This window comes from Clupea harengus, chromosome 10, assembly GCF_900700415.2.
Source record: "Clupea harengus chromosome 10, Ch_v2.0.2, whole genome shotgun sequence".
Classification (NCBI taxonomy): Eukaryota; Metazoa; Chordata; class Actinopteri; order Clupeiformes; family Clupeidae; genus Clupea; species Clupea harengus.
Genome location: NC_045161.1, coordinates 14852490 through 14872300, shown reverse-complemented (window position 1 = coordinate 14872300; position 19811 = coordinate 14852490). Strand labels below are relative to the sequence as shown.

The 19811-nt window shown below is 47.4% G+C and overlaps 1 protein-coding gene across 2 annotated transcripts in view; it reads right to left on the bottom strand.

Moving 5' to 3' along the window:
• Positions 1-52: 52 nt before the first annotated feature.
• abl2 (c-abl oncogene 2, non-receptor tyrosine kinase) overlaps positions 53-19811 on the bottom strand; it is a 35068-nt gene continuing 15309 nt past the window's right edge. Inside the window, exons 2-11 of one of the 2 annotated variants that reach the window (XM_031575505.2) lie at positions 14317-14481; positions 11198-11493; positions 10069-10341; positions 9602-9686; positions 9117-9294; positions 8622-8806; positions 8258-8410; positions 7927-8016; positions 7497-7694; positions 53-5287 (exon numbers count right to left, since the gene is read on the bottom strand). In XM_031575505.2, the coding sequence (XP_031431365.1) occupies positions 3519-5287; positions 7497-7694; positions 7927-8016; positions 8258-8410; positions 8622-8806; positions 9117-9294; positions 9602-9686; positions 10069-10341; positions 11198-11493; positions 14317-14481 (3392 nt within the window). In that variant the 3' untranslated portion in view covers positions 53-3518. The remainder of the gene's footprint in view (positions 5288-7496; positions 7695-7926; positions 8017-8257; positions 8411-8621; positions 8807-9116; positions 9295-9601; positions 9687-10068; positions 10342-11197; positions 11494-14316; positions 14482-19811) is intronic. The other variant, XM_031575506.2, reaches the window with a different exon arrangement.

Here is a 19811-nt window from a genome sequence, read left to right as displayed (position 1 = left end):
GGATTTTCATTTGTTTTCTTCAAAGAAATATTGAAAAGATGGAGAACCTCTGTATTCGTAAACATTTTTATTGATTTATTATTTACAACAAGTTGAACACTGATAAAAGAACTTCACAGTAATATACTATTAAATGTGAGCTTTAAATTAGAAACACACAAAATATATTTTTACAAAAAGAAAAAAATACTGTGTTAAATTTGTTAACCTCTGCCATTTATTTATTTCTTAAAATCCCTGTTAAATTCACATATATTCAAAATTAAGAGTGTTCCATTCTCATTGCACTTTAAGGACTGAAGAATAAGTGGCCTTTGGTATAAATGATGCTTACATACAATTTCTTCAGCACTTTTTAGACCATTAAAAGAGACAGTTTCCAAAGAAGTTTCCAGGATAAAAAAAAAAATGAAATGGAAAAATAAATAAAGGCATCAAATAAATAAGACATATTGTCTAAAAAAATTAAGCCACATTAACTACTTATCAGTTGACTGAAATGGGACATTCTGAAATCAAAATACTTTAAAAGACACAGCCATGTGTTCTGGTTATGCATGACTCATTAATAGATAGTATGTGACAGATTTGCATCCAGTGCACTAGCCTTGTGACATCAGTTTTGCCGATGCAAGAGGCAGTAAGAGAAAATACATATTTGTAATGCACTCATTTTTTCAGAACATTTTGTCTATTCCTCAGTTTGAACAGTGATGAAGAACCGATGAGTTTTTACTGTAAAGGTCACATTGTTAGAAGAGCAGAAAACCTTGACCATTACAGAAGGCAAAACAATTATCTTCAAAGCAGGCATCAAGAACTGTTTATTTATTTGTATTTGTATTTTTTAGATTAAGGGGGAAAATTGAATATAACGAATTACTTTCTTGAAAAACATTTACCCCATTGCAGTGGTAAAAGCATGGGTACACAACACAATAAGCATGTACCTGATGTGTGTAACTGCATTACCATTAAGCATTAAGTGAGGAACATACAGGCCGCTGTAAAAAGGCCGTGGTACAGGACATTAGGCTGTGACCAACTTCTCGGCAAGGCATGGATTGCCAGCACCTTTCATTTAACATGCAATACATGATGGCAGGTTTCTCTCAAGTGGGACATGGACAATAAAATGCTATGTGGATACGGGGCTTGAGGACAAGAGAAAGAATCCCTTTGGCCAATATCCCATTGTGAGAACTGACCATGTCTGTTATAGTCTCTTCACTTAGTAGTGCACAAAACAAATCTTTCACAAAAGGCACCTAAAACCATAAAGGGAAATATGTCCAGTAGGTAGAAATGCGATCATTGGAAGTGAGATAACAATGAATAAGAATGGTGTACGAATGAATGAATAAGAATGGTGTACGAATGAATAAGAACGTGGTAATTGTCTGGTCAGAGGGAAACTGTGCAACATTCTACAAATCCATCGTGTTGGAAGAATAGGACTTTTAAAATCTAGAGCTGTAGCGATGACATGCAAGAACCTCACCTTTCAATCATTTCATGGCTGTTTCCATAGATTATACAAATGTCTACGGGATACAACTGCAAGAAGCTAAGCCATAAATACCTTCCCTGTTTTAAGCTCTCTCCAGTGTAATGATCTACTTAGACATGTTGACTGAGCAAAGGGTATTCTTTATTGACCTAACCAATTCCAAGGTCTTTTTGAAGTATTTGATATCATAAATGTTAATGAAAAATATTTCCATGCTGAACATTTTTCGCTTTATGAAGTATTTTTTTCAATGTTATTATTGGCCACACCTCTGTTAAAAGGAAACTGGAGGCTGCTAATCTGGAAATCGATATCGCTTCTCTGTAGTGACACAATGCATGCCTGGGCCCAGAGAGGAAATCAGATTTCCTTTAGACTTTTTTTGAACATGGGAGCTGATTCATACTTGCTGCAAGGGCTTCTTACAGGTGCAACAGTGCACACAATCCAATGGATAGGGTGTGTGAAATGAACAATGGAAAGACAAAACATTCCAACATTTGCATCAGAGAGAGAGAGAGACAGACAGACAGACAGACAGACAGACAGACAACAAGACAGCATACATTCATAGAGTAGTTGAAGAGATGGGGGATGGAGCGTCTCCCACGTTCATTTCTGCATTTCAACTCTAAATCAGTCCGGCTGTATACATCCCAGTACCCAAGGGTAGAGGGACATCCATGAACTTTCCTGGACATAAAATAATGCACAATATTTACAGAAACAAACAAAACAAAAAAAAGATGATGTCTGTGCTTTTAATAAAAAATAATTTAAAAATTCAAGTTTATACACAAACACATTCTAAAGTGAAACCAATACCGCACAATTTGTGCAGGTATAAAATAATAAAAAGCATAAAAAAAAGAAAATGCACCTCTGAAATTCGACTTTCAACTTTGCTCTTTATGTGATGAATCGGAAATGTGATGTGACCTAAGACGCTATTTATCAGTGTTGCATTTTAGTGTATGACAAACCAGGCACATAAGGACAGAGCTGGGGGATTTCAGCGCTGTTCAAATCTAAAGGCAACTTCTCCTGTACACAGACAGCCTGAGCCTTTCCCAACAGGAACTGTTACTGGGCCCTAGCCTGCACCCAGCAAATAAGAACATTAACGAGTGACTCTTGCGAACCCAAATAGCACCACAAGTACTCCACTTGAGATGAAATGTATACGGCTCAATTTAAAAGGGGACTAAGCTTGTGGCAATAGACCATTATTGGCTTTGGCTGATCACCAATGAAGAAACTAATGAAAACAACTCTAAACTGAACCAATAGACATTCCTGGCTACATGGCACAGTTTTTGTAGAATGGTCCTAATGACTAATGAAGTTGATCAACACTTAGCCCATACAGTGCACATGTGTTCTACAGCCCTACCAGTTATTGTGAGGTTTGTGCACTGGGTTTGATGGCATCCAGTTACAACAGATATGCATGTGAGTGATCTGTTGTGTGGCCACGAGTGGGACTCGTCCCAAAGGTGTAAACCTCTATCGTTATAGTGTTTGTGTTTCAAGACTTTTGTGGCACAATGTGTGGACTCATCATGCCTGTTGCTGTAAGTAACCCTGATTGATTGAGCTTTGACATGTGTTTGATTGGCATGTGATTAGTAAGTCACAGATGGTCATCTGAGCAACTCAAACTACTGGTAGTTTGGTATACATGACGAGCTTATATACATGTTCAGAACTGTGTTCCCCACTGGTCTGTACTGAGAGTCAGCTGTAAACAATACAAGACACCGTCTGTAGTATTTTGTTTGAGTGTGTGTCTCTGTGTGTATCTGAGGTACTTCTGAGATTTATACTCTCCGTCCCCCCCGAAAAATTAAATAAAAACTTGTTACAAAAACCCATTTTGTCATTTCCATTTAGTGTTTCTGCAGTTTTTGAAATGAAAATGGAGATATTGAGAGATTGAAAGTGAGAGAGAGAGATGAAATTTCAGAGGGAGTGAGAGGGGGGAAAAGGGGTACAGTCTTCACAGTGGCTACCTTTGCACCACGTCACTGATCTCTTTTATGCAGCTGTGCAAGTTGTCCAAGGCGGGTGTGCTCCCCAACCCCCCACCACATCCCCCTCCTCCCCCAGAGGAGGCGCGCAGCTCCTGCAGGCTGAGCTCCAGCTTCCCCACTGCCTCTCGGAACGCAAACTTGTTGCGTGTCTGAGGGATGCAGTCCACGTAGCCGGAGCAGCAGTCCAGGAGCTGGTGGCCAGCGTCCAGAACCAGGCTGCTTGAGGCCGGCTCCGGGCTACTGTGGAGCGCGCTGCTCAGGCTCCCGGCACAGTCCAGCAGAGCTTCCTTGCTGACCTTGTCGGGGAGCACACGCTCCACCTGCTGTCGAGTCCGCCGCAGCGCCACCTTGGAGGCCACGGAGGAGGTGTGGGTGGTGGTGGAGGCCCCGTTGGCCAGCTTGGTCGGGGTGGAGGAAGGCGAAGGGGCCGGAGGCACTTGCGGAGGGGGCACGGCCGGCCTCCCCCTCTCTCGCTCCCTGTCCCTCTCCCCTCCTCCTCCGCCTCTGCCTGAACGTTTCGTGGGTGTGGGCGCCTCTCCGTTGACCTCCAGGGGAAGTTCATCGGGCCCCTCTGCCCCGTAGGGCTGCGAGAGTGAGCGAAGCGTGGGCGGGGGCGGAGGTGCGCATTTGGGCTTGACCAGCCGCGGCCGGTCCCTCTCGGCTGCCTGGTGGTCCGTCAGCAGCTTGAAGCGATTGCCCTGCGAGTCCACCCCTACCAGGTGCACATCCGCCGGGCTGTGCTTTAGCGTGGGCGAGATCACCACCGGCACCTTGTGGTTGTGCAGACCCGCCGAGCCGGTCCCGGAACCAATACTTTTAGATGGGGACGACCAGCCCTGCCTGTCCTGTCCCCCCATCATGTCCTGCGACCCCCCAGTATCTCCCTCGCTCCCGACACCCGGAGCCCTGGTGCCCCCAGAGCGCGGAAGCAGCTTAGCCTTTGGCCGTTCGCGGATCTGTGCCGTGCCCTCGTCCAGCTTGCGTAGCATGACCGGCGCTTCCGACGGCCGTCCCGGAGCTCCGTTCTCGGGCTGTGAGGTGGTGGAGGCCGTCCTCTCCAGAGGGGGCTTGTTGTTGTTGCTCTTGCGAGGGAGCGTCAGGGCCATCCGCTCCAGGTCTGGCAGCCCCGCCGACATGGACGAGGTGGAGTTGGACCTGGGGAAGGGCTTCTCCTCGACACCCTGGGGCTTCCCACCTGAGCGGAGCCCCAGGGTCTTCTTAATCAGGCGTGGTGTGAAGAAACCGGCCAGGCTTCCCCAGCTGCTACTACTGCTGCTGCCGCTGCTGCTGCTGCTACCCCCTACCTGTCCACCAGAGGGCGCCCCAGAGCTAAGTGAGGGTTTCTGACCGAAGGCAGCACCACAGCAGCGCGCCTGCATGTGATTGGCCTCGCCGTGGGATGGCGAGAAGCCGAGCCCATCCGACTGGGAGGGCGGGGGCGGAGGGGCACAGAACGCGGCTGTGGGCTCGTACTTCTTATGGGGCTGCGTCTCCATCTCTCGGAAGGAGCTGCTGCGCTTGGGAGGCATGGGAAGGTTCTGCTGGGGTTGGGAAGAAGGCGAGGAAGAGGAGGAGGACTTCTTCTTCATGAAGGAGCTGAAGAAGCCGGCCTTGCGGTCCCGGGTAAAGGTGGTCTCTGCGCTATCCTCCAGGAGGCTGCTGGGAGATTTGTCACGCTGTTTCCGTGGCAACGCTGGGGAACTGCCTGTACGGCCCTCCCCCCCAAGCAGAGATGCCATCAGACCTGGAGAGAGGAGACAAGATGGCAGACGATCACAAAATGGCCTCCACAAAATGGCCGCCTTTACTAAAGGCCTCATCAGGTGGGAAATTCTTCAGAATGTCAAACAAAAAGGCTTCAGACTACCAACAGTACTACTTAATTTGCAGTAAAAAATAAATAAAAATTAAAATCTATCTGTGACCTGTCTGTGGAAAGCATGATGAGTCACAGCGCAGATTATTACTTAATCATCTGTGATGCTTCCAACCTAAGGGAAGTCACCTAAGGGAACATTTCCTCCCCTCTAGCTCATGTTCAATGGCATACTATCAATGGGATAAGACTGCAACCAGAACTTGGCTGTAGATGGCTTTAGTCTTCCATCGGACGTGCCTTTCTGGCCAGATTAGATTTTATGCCTGTCTAGTGGAAGTGCACATCAGAGGACTTTGTTCATCGGTTCCGCTATGAGGACACGCCATGAGAGGAAGCAGCCATTAGCTCTTCCTCAGCCTGGGCCTTAGGGAGCCCCTGGCTATGTGCCTGCAGGCCCTGTTTTAATAGCCATCTTCCAGTAATAACACAGTAAGGAACAGAGGTTTAGATTACTGTCTGAATCAGCACGCCATAGGGTGAATGTGTGTCTCAGCAGTGTCCGGCTCTACCTTCCCTTCTCTAGTTTTATTGTTTTATTCTGCTGTGTTGCAGACCTTCCCATGGGGTTCATACCTGCGGGTTATTGCCTCTAAACCTGCTTTGCAATAATGGATTTTAGACATTAGATGGAAGTTACTTGCAGGAGGGTAGAGTGAACAGAGGAGAAGAAAGGTTTGGTGATGGGGTGAGAACACATGCTTGTGTGAGGAGACAGGGATGGGTTAAGGAGTTAGAACAGAATAGGTGCTATATGGGGAGTGATGGGGGGAGGGTGATTGGTGGGTGTACATCTAGGGATGGATATGTGGAGGCCACTTCATATGGAGTGCAAAATGAAGAAACAACTACAGAAATAAACAAACAAACAAACAAACAAACATTTCTTAAGTGGTTATATTAGGCATTTCACCTATTTAAATATCCAAAATCCATCTGCTCATGTGTGGATGGAATGTATTCAATATATACACTGTACATAAATACATTGATGGTAACCATCTTAGTTAGAATAAATAAGACTATTCATAACAATTACAAACATTACAAATATAGACAAAAATGACTTTAATCCAATTATAAATGACACATAGAAAGGCCTGTTGGTAATACGTTCAGTGCATTTCAGTATAGGATCAGTGATGAGCCAGTAAGTCTAAGGATGAGCAGCACAAATCCACGCCAAGGCAGGCATTAGTGTTGTTGACAAAACATGCAGGAGTTGGCTAATCTGCGGGTGGCAGGATGACCATATGACACTGGGATTAAGGTGGGAGTGGAGGACCAGACAGGACAAACAGCAAGGAGAGATGGGAGCAGATTACACTACTCTATTTAATCTGAAGATAAAGCACGCTGATCGGATTAAGCGTGCGGGCGCGGAGGTGGATTTGCCCCAGTGGGCTGCTCTCCAGGGTTTTCCCTCTCTGGTGTAGTAGTCAGATTTCTCTCTTTGAAATCATGTTAGTACGGGGGCGATTATTGGGATGATTAATGAAGTGAAACAGACCACATTTAGGCACACTGAGTGTGAAAAGAGGACAATCAAGTGGCTTTTAATTTAAAGAAGAATGGAAGAGTGTTCTCTTTTGCATTTCACTTAGACGCTTTCTCACTGACAATGACTTAAATGTCATACTTCAGTTTGCGTCTTCTGTGACCTGTGCATTGTCATCGTCAATCAAACCCTGCTAGGCTTTCACACTAGCTCTACAGGGTACATCTGTGCTTACGTAGTGGCACAAATGACTTTGTGTGGCCTGGGGTTGTTGTTCTTCACTAATGACACTCTAGTTGGTTAAAGTTTAATGTTTATTTTAGATAATTTAATGTCATCTCTCCATTCAAAGCACATTGTGTCTATGTATGCCATATGAAATGTGCTATATAAATAAACTTGACTTGATGTTAGGATGTATGTGGCCCTGTGCAGTGGGTATGTGCTGCTCATGTCTGTATGCCGGTGTACGGGCGTGGCGTGGTGTGGTGTGGTGTGGCCTGGCGTTGTCTCAGTCGAAGAAGACGCGGCCCCTCCTGCGGAGCCGGCGCTGGAGTCTGCGAGCACGTGATGGCGTACCTGCGGGACCCAGACCTCCTCCTCCTCCTCCATCTGCGTCGCCTCTTCCGTCCAGGCCTCCCTCAATGTTCTCCTTGTTCTCAGCGTGCTTCCGCAAGGTTCGTGAAGACACCTTGGAGGGCAGGATCGGCAGGTCGTGGCTGAAGGAGTGAGAAGAGGCCCCCTGACTGGAGGTCTTGCACAGCTCCTCTGCCACCTCTGCAGGGGGTAAGAGAGGGAAGCGATGAGATAAGAGTAGGGGATTGTTGCTGCATATGATGAAGAACTGATTTGATTTTTTATTTTATACAATGAGCATTTTCTCATAGTGCTCAGAATGCTATGTGCATATGCAATGCAGTGCGAGGTTTCTGTCTGTTTAATGTCTGACCAGAAATGAGCGTTTCAGTCTGTGTACATTTAAAAGGCATAGAAAGGAGGGAGCTGATACCTTCTGAGATGCTGGAGTCGTGGAACATGGTCTCAAAGGCCTGGTGGGTCTCAGCAAAGGATGGTCGATCCATGGGGCTCCACTGCCAGCCTGAGCAAGACACATAAGGCTCAGGTTAGGCTCGGACATGACACGGTAGCTTCTACACTGGACATACTTAGACACTATCTTCAGTTGCTATAGTACATATCACACACTGACGATGGCTTAGGCCAAAACGCCTCTGTGAATAAACTGGTAAAAATAAATAAGTAATGAGACAAGCTTGAGAGTGCGGTTTTTTTCTACTTTGTAGTACATATCCACCATTGTGTCTGCATGTGGTACTCACAGGCCCTCATGAGCTCGTGCACCTTGGGTGGGCATCCCTCAGGCTGTTCCATGCGGTAGCCCTTCTCCAGCAGGTCATAAACCTGGGACAGGTCGATGCCCGGGTACGGGGACATGCCGTAGGTGGCTATCTCCCACAGCAGCACACCGAATGCTGAAACACAAACCAACAGGGCAGGCAGTCAGACACAGTGTACTTTTACTACTGACTTTTAGGAATATGAAAGCTAAGAGAGCGGGTGAGAGGGAACGATAACTACATGGAGAATTTGAGAAAGAAAAAGAAAGGAAAAGAGAGAGAAAAGAAAGCGAGAAGAGAAGAGAAGAGAAGAGAAAAGAGGGGTAAAAGTGTGTTCCTGACTCACCCCACACATCGGACTTGATGGAGAAGGTGTTGTAGGCCAGGCTCTCGGGCGCGGTCCACTTGATGGGGAACTTGGCTCCGGCGTGGGCCGTGTAGGTGTCCCCCGTCATCAACCGACTCAGTCCAAAGTCGGCCACCTTCACCACGTGGTTCTCACCCACCAGACAATTACGCGCCGCCAAGTCCCTGGAGGAGAGGAGGGAGTGAGAAATGACCATGTCATCATCAGAACAGCTCTACATGGTAAATTACCTTAAAATGGTACGAAATGGGACAAGCACCACACCGCAAACACAAACTCCAAAAAGTAGAGAAACAGAAGAATACTAAGAAGAATTGTTAAAAACATTGATAGGAAGCAGGAGAAAAATACAAATAATGGCTAAATAAAATGATGTGCTACTAAGCATAAATATTGGTAGAATAGACTTAATAAAAAAAGATTTCACTATGCTAGTATCGATTGACTGTAAACAGGGCTCTGTGGAGACCTTACCTGTGGATGAAGTTCTTCTTCTCCAGGTACTCCATGGCGGAGGAGATCTGTGTGGCCATGTAGAGCAGCACTACGGCAGTCACCTCCTCACGGTCACACTCACGCAAGTAGTCCAGGAGGTTCCCATGGGGCATGTACTCAGTCACGATGTAGAAGGGGGGCTCAAGTGTGCACACACCTTAAAGTTAGACGGAGACATTAACACACACATCAAGACAAAATACGGCCATAAATGCTCACTACAGAGTGAGAATTTTTAGTCAGTGCTTTGAGGATTTTGGCATTGAAAGAGAAATCTCAAACATAGATGACATAAATTTGTATTGGATCACAGGCAAAATAAATGTGATTAGGCTCCATGAGACACACTCAAGCTACAGCAGTGACGGCGGGATATTATTTTTATCTGGCCACTGCAAGCACATGTCCTAAGTAAAGTGTTATCAATGTAGACAGCTGGCTAACACTGCATTCTGACTACTTACCGAGCAGCTGCACTAGGTTGGGATGCTTCACCTCCTTCATGACAGCAGCTTCTTTCAGAAACTCCTCCACCTCCATGGTGTCCTCCTAAACACACAGACCACAAGAAACAGGAGACGTCAGTGTGACCTTCAACATTGTGATATGTTTTTCTGTGTTTCAAGTATTATAGTAAGATTTTCCCTGCTTTCTTTTGTGGGTTCCATCATTGAAAACTGTTCATATGAATACCTAATGTATCTAAACAAGTGTAACAGCAACACTCATCAGCAGAAGCCAATCTTAGCACAATACACCAAATGGCCAGTAGGTGGCAATCTTGTACTACAAGTTATCCCAGCAAAAGCAGCCAGGACCTTGCTAATTCCAATCTTGTGCTCCCTCCACATACCAATCACAATTAATTAACCCAACCCCCCCCCCCCCCCACACACACACACACACACACAAACAGTCAACTGTCCCATACTTTAAGTGTCTTGACTGCTACGGTGAGATTGTACTTCTTCCACACGCCCACGTACACCTCGCCGTACTGGCCGCCGCCCAGCTTGTGCTTCATGGTGATGTCGGTGCGTTCCATCTCCCATTTGTCGTGGATGGGCGAGACGCCGTAGACGGTGGGCTTGTTGCGCTTGGGTGCCGGGTAGTGTAGCGTGGTCACCAGGCCGTCGGCCACCGTGGAGTGGTGGTGCACCAGCTCCGCCAGTGTGCTGAAGCGGCTCTCCGACGTCACGTACACCTGCCAGACGGAAGGGGGGCGAGAGAAAGAGAGAGAGAGAGAGAGAGAGAGAGATTAAGAGAGGGATGACAAAAAGGAAAGGGGAAGAGGGAAGACATGGAGGGCTTATGGGATGGATTAGACGTGGGGAAAAGGGGAGAGAGAACAAGCCCAAAGGGAAATACGAATACAAAGCAGAGATTGAGAGAGATATAGGTGGTGAGAAAGGAGAGAGACTGAGAGATAAAGAATGGACAGAGGCAGAGGAGGACAGGCAGAGATAACCATAAGGGGCTGGAGAGGGTAGCATCGATTTGGAGAAAGAATTAAGACAAGCAGTGTGGTGGACTCAGAGAGTGTGTGGTATCGATTCAGAGAGAGCTACAGAGCCACCTGAGAGAGAGAGAGAGAGAGAGAGAGAGAGAGAGAGAGAGAGAGAGAGAGACAGAGAGAGAGACAGAGAGAGAGACAGAGAAACTTGGAGACTGAGATGGACACTCAATGATTAATCACAAGATGGGGAGACCAGACTGTGTAGAAAAGAACACCTCCACATAAGCCAACTACTACCAGGACTGGATAGAGTTGCTCTCAGGAAGCTAAGACTAAGGATGTCTCTCAATGTGAAAGAGAGAGAGAGAGAGCGTTCCATCTGAGCATGCACCCATTCAGCTGTCAACACTGACATGAGACCAAGCTCTTGGGAGTGACAGAAACAAGACCAACACAAGATGGAGAAGAAGTGAATTGGAACTAAAAAGAGAATGATAGAGGTAGGGAAGGATAGACAGAAAATGAGAGAGTAAGAGAGAGAAAAAAAGAGGAGGTGAGGACTCTGGACACCACAAACTCCTGACAGTACACAAGAGAGGCCCACCTTGCCGTCGGAGGCGGTGTTGATGCGGTAGTGGTAGACACGTCCCTCGTAGCGCAGCGAGATGGACAGCTGGCCGGGGCTGCTCTCGCTCTCGCGCACCAGGAAGCTGCCGTTGATGAGGCTGCTGAGCAGGTACTCGGCGGCGCTGCGCGACACTGGCCCGTGGTACCAGCTGTGCTTCTCCAGGCTGTTGACCGGCGTGATGTAGTTGCTGGGCACCCAGCCCTGGCCGTTCTTGGAGCGCACCTCGCTCCACTCGCCATTCTGGTTGTAGCCCAAAACGCGCAGCTTCTCACCTGAGGAGGGGGTGGAGGAAGGAAGAAAGAGTGAAGGAAGGAAGAGTGGAAGGGAAAGGACATCAGAAAGAAGGGAAAGAGGGAAGAGAGGAGAGGGAGAATGGAAAGATGTTTTCATGATCAGTGTTAAATTCAATACCATAATGTCAGGGCTCCTTTTTAAAAGATACACTTTCAACCCTTAGCTGTATGCACCCATTCACTTAAGCACGCAGTTTCCCAATATCCATGTGCTGATCTCGAGGCAGAAAATGACCCCTGCGAACTGGCCTGAAGCCGGACGCGAGTGCTGAAACCAGCTTATCTAGGATGTCATACCAATCCAATGCTTCTCAAGGACATCTGTCAGTCCACACAGCATCTTTGTTGTTTTCTCCCGAGGGGACCTGCTCTCTCTACTAAGTGCTCAAGTCCTCTCACAGCCCCGGTCCCACTCTGTCCGTCTGTCTGTCTGTCTGTCTGCAGCCAGCTATAAGCCATGCAGGGGCTTTCTGCCTCCCAGCTTCGCTCCGGCTAGACGACTGAGCTCCTTATGTAAGGCGTCTTGGGCACTTAGAGGGCAGGGGATCAGGGAAGGGACAGGCACTTGTTGACCCAATCTCTGGGTGTGACCTCTTTTTGCCCTCTTTTTAGGGCTGGTCGAAAGCCGTGCCCATTTGAGAGGACAAAGCAAGTTGTGAGACACACACACACACACACACACACGTATCCCCAGGCAACAACACTGATAAATCTCCCTGCTCACTCATCCTGTAAGGAGTCCTTCTCATCCATCAGTCTCTCTTGTTCACTCTCCTCCTCTCTTTTCTCAGTCACTCTTCACGTTAATATTTGCTTGCTCACTCACTCACTGACTGTACTCTCCCTTTCTTCCCTTTGCCTTGCTTGCATCCTCAGGTCCTCACTGTTCTCTCCCTGTTCTTGATGGGCAAAGAGAGAGTGCTGATGAAGGATCCCTCAGGACAGTAAGATCATTGTGAATGAGGTCAGGTCAGGATGTGGGCCGGGAGAGGTTCAGTGCACATCAACAGTTCATCAACTTTCAGTCCTAGAGGCTTAATGACAACTAGCCACCACTCTCTCTCCCTTTCATCTTCAATTTCAATCTTATTTTTGTTCCTCTCTCCATTCTACATTCCCCCCTTCGAGCAAACAACTGCTGACGCTGAATCAGCTTGGCGCCTTCCATGATGGTAATGACGCCGGTTCCCCACACCTTTCTTTTTCTCCAACTGGCCAGGCACACCTGAGCATGCAGAAACTTATCCCCCCCGTTTGGAGCCCTGTCGCGCCCACGAGTCTCCGTCTGACCCCTGCTGCGGGACTCGTCTGAAAAGACTATCGCCCACGCCCTGATCCAGAAGGGGCGAGTTTCTACAGGCCTCAGCGACTGTCTAGACCGCGCTGCATTGTTGACGCTCAGCCGGTGGGGTCACCAGAGCTGCAGGCTTGGGCGCAGCCTCCACTGAGCTCCAGATGACCGGGCTATTACCAGTCCAAGGCATGAACGAGGCCCAGACGAGAAGCAGCGATTAGGGGCCAGGCGCGCAGCTAACTCCCATCTCCCTCTGATGTGAGCAGCCCTCCTGTTTATCCACCTGCCAGCATTACAGCTGAAGGGATTAGCCATTAAACGGGCATTAGGCTGACCGCGAGAGGGGAGGGGTGTGTCTGCGCTAAATCAGCCCCTCTCTTTCTCTCACACACACAGTCTCGCTCCTCTGGCTGAGTCATGCTTAAGGCATTACAGCCATGGCACGTCGGGGACTGTGGGTAATTAAGTAGTGCTTTAGTTTTTAAATGGGCTTCTCTTTTCCTGATTAAAATTTAAATCAGAAGAGGAGGATTAAAAACAGGGAGAGAGCAGGAGAGACGAGGTCGTTCAGCGTCAGAAGCGAGGGTATTTTAAGCCAGTCCCTCAAGGGTGGGTTTCTCTCTTTGATCCCACCTTTTTTTTGGGGGGGGGGGGGTTCAAGGAACAAGCTACATGGGAGAAAATGGAATGAAAATGGGACATAAAAAAGGAATGAGACAAGCGACAGAGGCATGAGCAGAGATAGAGGGATGGTGTCTCAGCGCACATTCTTGGCAGCAGACTCATCGCTGCGTGAGCAATACCTCTGGTTCCTGCTGGTATCAGCTCCGGCTGCCAGAGCCTGCGAGTCATCACAATCATCCGCGCCCTGAGGGCCACTCCCTGAGGCACCCCAAGGGTGAGGAGGATGGCGAGACTCATAAGATTTCGGGTTGAAGTACCAATTAATTAGAAGTAATTACTGTGGTGTTCCTGTAGTGCGAGTAGCATATCATGATGCTAGAAAGTCCAAATCCAGAGTGTGAACTGCCAGCGAGGACACAGTGGAATAAATGCATCTGCTTTTGTCATTTTTAGGCCTAACTAAAGACTTTAATGTTCATCAAATGTGTTGTTTACATTCACCTTAGTTGAGTGAGAGCTACACCCAAGTCAACCCTAGAGGTTTGTATGGTCCTATGTCTGGTTCTTACGGCTAACGAGAGTTAACACAGTCCAACGCCTTTGTAGCAGTATGGATCAGAACATCTTTTAGGTAAAACCACAATTGTGGAAAACATGTTTAAGATAATAATATGGCCACTGATCCATGTGTCCAAGTTAGATTGCAACAGTTCAATGGTGAAATCAGTGCAAGTTCTTTTCCACAAGATGTCTCAAATCCTCCAAGATCCAACAATATGTACTGTTAAAATGTACCTAATCTCTGTACTTTAAGTCAGTATGTAGAACCGCTGAATGCACTATATAATTGTGAAGTGTAGGGACCGTCCTCAGGAGATACATACCTTTCGTAATGCTTAGTGTGTTGTCGCCGCTAGCGACGAAATCATAAAGTGCAACGAAGAGGTTGGGGTCGCTCTCGGCGGCGCCCAGCAGGTTCTCCTTGGAGCTCCAGCGCACGGCCTCGGTCAGTGCCGCTGAGTCCAGCCCAAATGGCCGGTGCAGGGCCTCTGTGGGGACAGAGAGATAAAGAGAGGTGGTGACAAGGTGGCTCAAACGATGGTGGTGGTGAGGTGGTGTGAAGGATGAGGTGATGAGAGATGAGCAGAGAAGATGTAGCGAACAACAGAGAGACATCTGAGAGGACAAAGACCCTTACTCTTCTGTAAGAGGAGAAGAAAAAAATTGAGAAACGCTGAAGTGAGAAACATTTGTTTTGGTGGTTCCAAACTGAAATAACAGACCTAATGCGCACAAAAAGATGCTTAGAAGATGGTTAATGAGCTGGCTTGAAATAAGAGAGGTAGGAGAGATGAAGATTGCCCACACATTCGCTTACTCTCTAAGAAGATTGTTACGGTGAAGGAAGTGACTTCAATAAAGCAGAAAGCTAGAAAGTGAAGGAGTTTGGAAGGTCCTTTGAGGATGTGCCAAGACAAAGCCAAGAAAATCTACATTGACCAAGTTAGTATGATGAGAGAGAACTGAAGCTGTCAAGGAATAGAGGGAGAACTTGGAACAGATGACAAAAACAAGAGTGCATGAGTACGAGAGAAAGAGATGAAAGATCAGAAAGAGAGAGAGATGAGAGAGAGAGATGAGAGATGATAGAGAGAGACTGAGAGACTGAGAGTGAGGCCAGCTGGCCTCTTGGCAGGGCAAAGAGTGCCCTAAAATAGTCTGAGATAAGAGGAAAGCGAGAGAGATGAGAGTCGAAAAAGATGGCTGGCGAGAGCAATCTCATTAGAAAGTCTGAGAGATGGATGGACAGAGTGAGAGTGGGATTAGTGAGGATTACACAGATCAGACACACAAGAAGAAAAAACATTAAAACAGGACGAGTAAGAGCTCCTTCACAAGTACTAGAAAGAATACGGTCCATTAAAAAAAAAAAAATCAAACTTCAACAGAAAACCATGTAAGCTGTTATTACCTTTGTTAAGCTTATAGTAAATAAACTCCAACCACAAACCTACACAAACAGCCAACCAAACGTCCTTCACAGTCAACCAACACAAATACCAACCTTGCCTACAGGCAAATAAATCCAAGGTTGGTTTGACTAGTTATTTCAGTATAAGAAACCATCCAGACAGACAGATTTCCTCAAGTTCGCCTTATAGGCCAAACCCCTAGTCTGCTGATGTCCACCATTACTGGATGTCCACTCAAGAACTCTTATCCTTTGCCATGGGGCAGGACGGTTCTAGGTAGCGCCTGGTTTCGAGCAGTAGCAGCCCTGAGCAGGGCGCCGGCGCCTGTGGTTGTACCTGAGAGGCTGCTGTAGATGGCATTCTTGACGCTGGGGCAGGGGAGACCGGTGAGCAAGGACCTCTCTTCCTCGAAACTGCTGCTGGGTGGTAGGGTCCTTAGCAGCATACTCTGTGGGCACTCTTTCTGATGAGGATCGGATCACTATTTGAGACGTGGGATACTCCTGCTACTCGAGAGGTTACTTATCTCTGCTCTGCCAGGAATTCTTTACTCACTGCTCCTTTTTTTCCACCCAGAGCCTCTGACTTTTAAATGAATGAGGGGAGTGGCTGGGCGGCGTGGTTGGAAAATTATGCGGGTTCCTTTCTACACACACACACACAAGTTTGTGCGCAGAGCTCATGGATTGCCCCTTCAGCTGTCTTGCAAGCCTGGGCAACTGCTTACGAACACAGAGTGTGTGAGAGAGAGGGGGCAGGCATAGAGAACATAAGCGAAGAGTAGAAAAGCAGAAAAAGGAGAGAGAAATGGGCACAAGGAAGAGTAAACAATGACTGATGAGGGTAAGATAATTGATGAGGAGAGAGAGAGAGAGAGAGAGCGAGAGAGAGACTGTACAGTAACATTTAATTTTCACAAGGCATCTCAAAACACATTTCACGCTTTACACTAAAACATAACAGCTGAAATACCCATCTCAGTCCATCAATCCAAAGTCCAATCAAGTGGTATGCAGTGACACGTGACCGTCACACACACCACACACACACACACACACACACACACACACACACACACACACACACACACACACACACACACACACACACACACAGTGTTGCCGCGAGAGAGAAACCATTAATTCCAGTTTCATGATCTAACAAAAATACATAGCGAACATTCCTTTCTATTCTATATTACACACATGTGCGTGTGACAGCATGACTAACATCAATTACACTAGAACACCACAACACTGATAGAACAGCCACTAAGCCCATTAATGAGTTATTTTATCACCTTCACATTTACAAAGAATCTGAGCTCCATGTTGAAACAACTACTAGGATCTCTATCCAGTCACCTCAGTGTTCCTTCCATTCAACAATAACATTCCACAGATTATGACCTAAAACAGTCCAAGTCAACTTTTTTTTTAAACAAGCCAAGAACTGACTTACCGACACTACATTAACCGTTTCTTTAGTGAAGGCAGGCTCATAAATCCTAAGTACATAGTGAGCAACAGTGAAGTGAAGAACATAGCAAAGAACAACACCACAGGAGTTTGGAGATAAACAGTTAAATCCAACAGTGGCAACCATTACACAACATGTCAACAGTTACAGCAGCATCAGCGTCAGAGGCCAGCCAGAACATGTGGGGAACGCTGGTGGTGGCTTAGCAACAACATTACATTGATGACACAGTCAGATAGAACACTCTCTCTCTCTCACACACACTCACACACACACACACACACACACACACACACACACACGACACACGACACACGACACACGACACACGACACACGACACACGACACACGACACACGACACACGACACAGAGCCTATCCCACCTTTGTTTACGAGCAGAAGGGAATGCATGTCTTTCCTGTGCCCAGGTCCTGTCACCTGGCTCAGCCACAACTCCCAGTACATGGCCTTGGCTCCTCAGACAGATTTTCACATTGGTCTGCTTGCAATCCCAACTGAAATCCTTCTGTTCTCCTCAGCGGTGCTGGGTAGTTCCTACTGATGCTTCACCATTCTTTCCCCTCAAGACTTGAGGCAGCGACAGACTAAACGCTACCCACAAACACACTCACGAGCCTAGAGTGTACTTGCTCTCAATGGAGGAATACGTTTGATTTTCACACACAGACTCTTGGAAAAACACACACAAAGAGAAAGGAGTGACTCCTATTAGTTGGGTAAGCTGAGGGAGAAGCCAGCAGCCTCCCCTTCACACTTTGATGTGGCATCTGAAGTCAGAGTTTCCGAGTGAGTGCGGCTGGACGGCTAACCCGTGAGCACACTTCTCCATGGCCAAGGCTGGTCTGGTGGGCGACGACCCCCACCAGGGAATGATATGAGGGAAACTTGAGCTTACGGGGCAGAGGGAGGGCGAGTGTGTGTGTGTGTGTGTGTGTGTGTGTGTGTGTGGGGGGGGGGGGGGGGGGGGGGGGGGGCGCGCTAAGCTATAACTTAACTCCAGAGCAGATGGTTCACTCTCCCTCTGCCATGTGTTAGCAGCAGCCACATGGTACAAAAAGGCAGAGTGATGGCAGAAAAAGAAAGGGAAGGAGAGACACTGAAAATAAACAAATGAACTAACCAATGACTGTGTGGGGTATTGAGAGTAGTCTGGTGTTCATTGTTGCTTTTACAGACAACTACCCCGGATCTTTACAGTTCACCATCCTGAAACCACATCAGTAGAAAAGCAGCATTTCATCACTGCAATATAAATTCAGAGACGTCCCCTCCAGGAGAAACTGCAATCTAGTGAATTTTCCATAATCACCTTCTCATCCTGTGAGGTCTGCCAACACACACACACACACACCAGAAGTAAAGAGCACCTACCTACCATTTGAAAGCCTGCCAAGTGGGCACAAGACACAAGGTCTCCTGTCAAGACCAAAGACAACTTTATTTTTATCCTATAAAAAGAAAACATCTAAGAAACCTCAGCAAAGCTCCAGCAACATGAGTGATTCAGGTGTGCTGCCGACCAGCAGAGAGGCTGGCAGAAATGGGTCATTTTCTTATTACTACATCTAACCCAAACGTCCTCCTCTGCTCTTTCCAACGTTTGTTCTCCTAAGGCCCCTCACTGAGGGCCCAAACAGAAAAACATCTCCTGCTGCCCATGTATGATCCAGCAGCTGTTACCAGTTATGACAGCTGTTATGAAGTTCCACTGTATAGGCCTATGCCTTATGCCCATTATACACCGTGTAGTGTATGTATGAGCCCACGTGTATGGAGTGTGTCCCTGTGTATTTGCCGTTTGGTGCATCAGTGCTGTCCGGAGTATGCGTGTGTGTGTGTGCGTTCGTGTGCGTTCGTGTGCGTGCACGCGCATGCCATTCAGTTTTTTGAGCTTGTTTGTCATTCAATGCACGTGTGTCCCATTGCCAGTGTATTTGTGTGTGCGTGTGCACTAGGCTAAACTATTTAGTGTGTGTGTGTGTGTGTGTGTGTGTGTGTGTGTGTGTGTGTGTGTGTGTGTGTGTGTGTGTGTATGTATGTATAAAATATTGTATGTGTGCTGTTGAGTGTGTGTGTATTCATAAGTCATTGTATGTGTGCTGTTGAGTGTGAGTGTGTGTGTGTGTGTGTGTGTGTGTGTGTGTCCAGAAGTCATTGTATGTGTGCTGTTGAGTGTGTGTGCATGTGTGTGTCTGTTTGGTGGTATGGCAGGCGTGCGGTTAAGCAGGCGGCTGGGCAGCTCCAGCAGTCACAGCTGTGGCAGTGGTGCGGGCCGACGACACTCCTGCTCAATGGGCACATTCAGGCAGGGGGTGACCTCGCCACTGACGGACCCCCACACAGCTGTCACTGCGGCAGCTGAAGCAGCGATCTACTATCGCTGCTTGTGTGTGCGCACACACACACACACACACACACGATTGACTACAACTGTGAAGGTATAACGTTTTGCCCATATGATTCAGTGGGCTTTGTGAAAGACCAATGAGCCCATTTTTGCATGATTTGCCTGTTGAACCACTTGAGTCATTCAGGCTGACTTTTTATTGGCCAAAACAAAAATCATCATCAAAGAGCCCTAGAGCAGCAAAAGGTGTACCTAATGGCATAAATGTGGACCTGCTGCTTATTACCACAATGAGGCTAGAACACAGTTCAGTTCAACACAAATAACAAATGATCAAAAGGCACCAGGCTAATGAGACCACGACTCCATTTAGCCTTTAGAAGTCAAATAAAGCCGCTTCAGAGGGCCTGAGCAGTACACCACCGTATGGCCAGATGCTGATGCAGCCTGAACCGTGGCATAATCTGAATCAATCTGTGACCGGCAGACAGACGGATTACGCATGGCTGGGTGGCTTTGTCAGAGATAGGGGATGTGTGTCAGCTGGCTGTGTGCTGC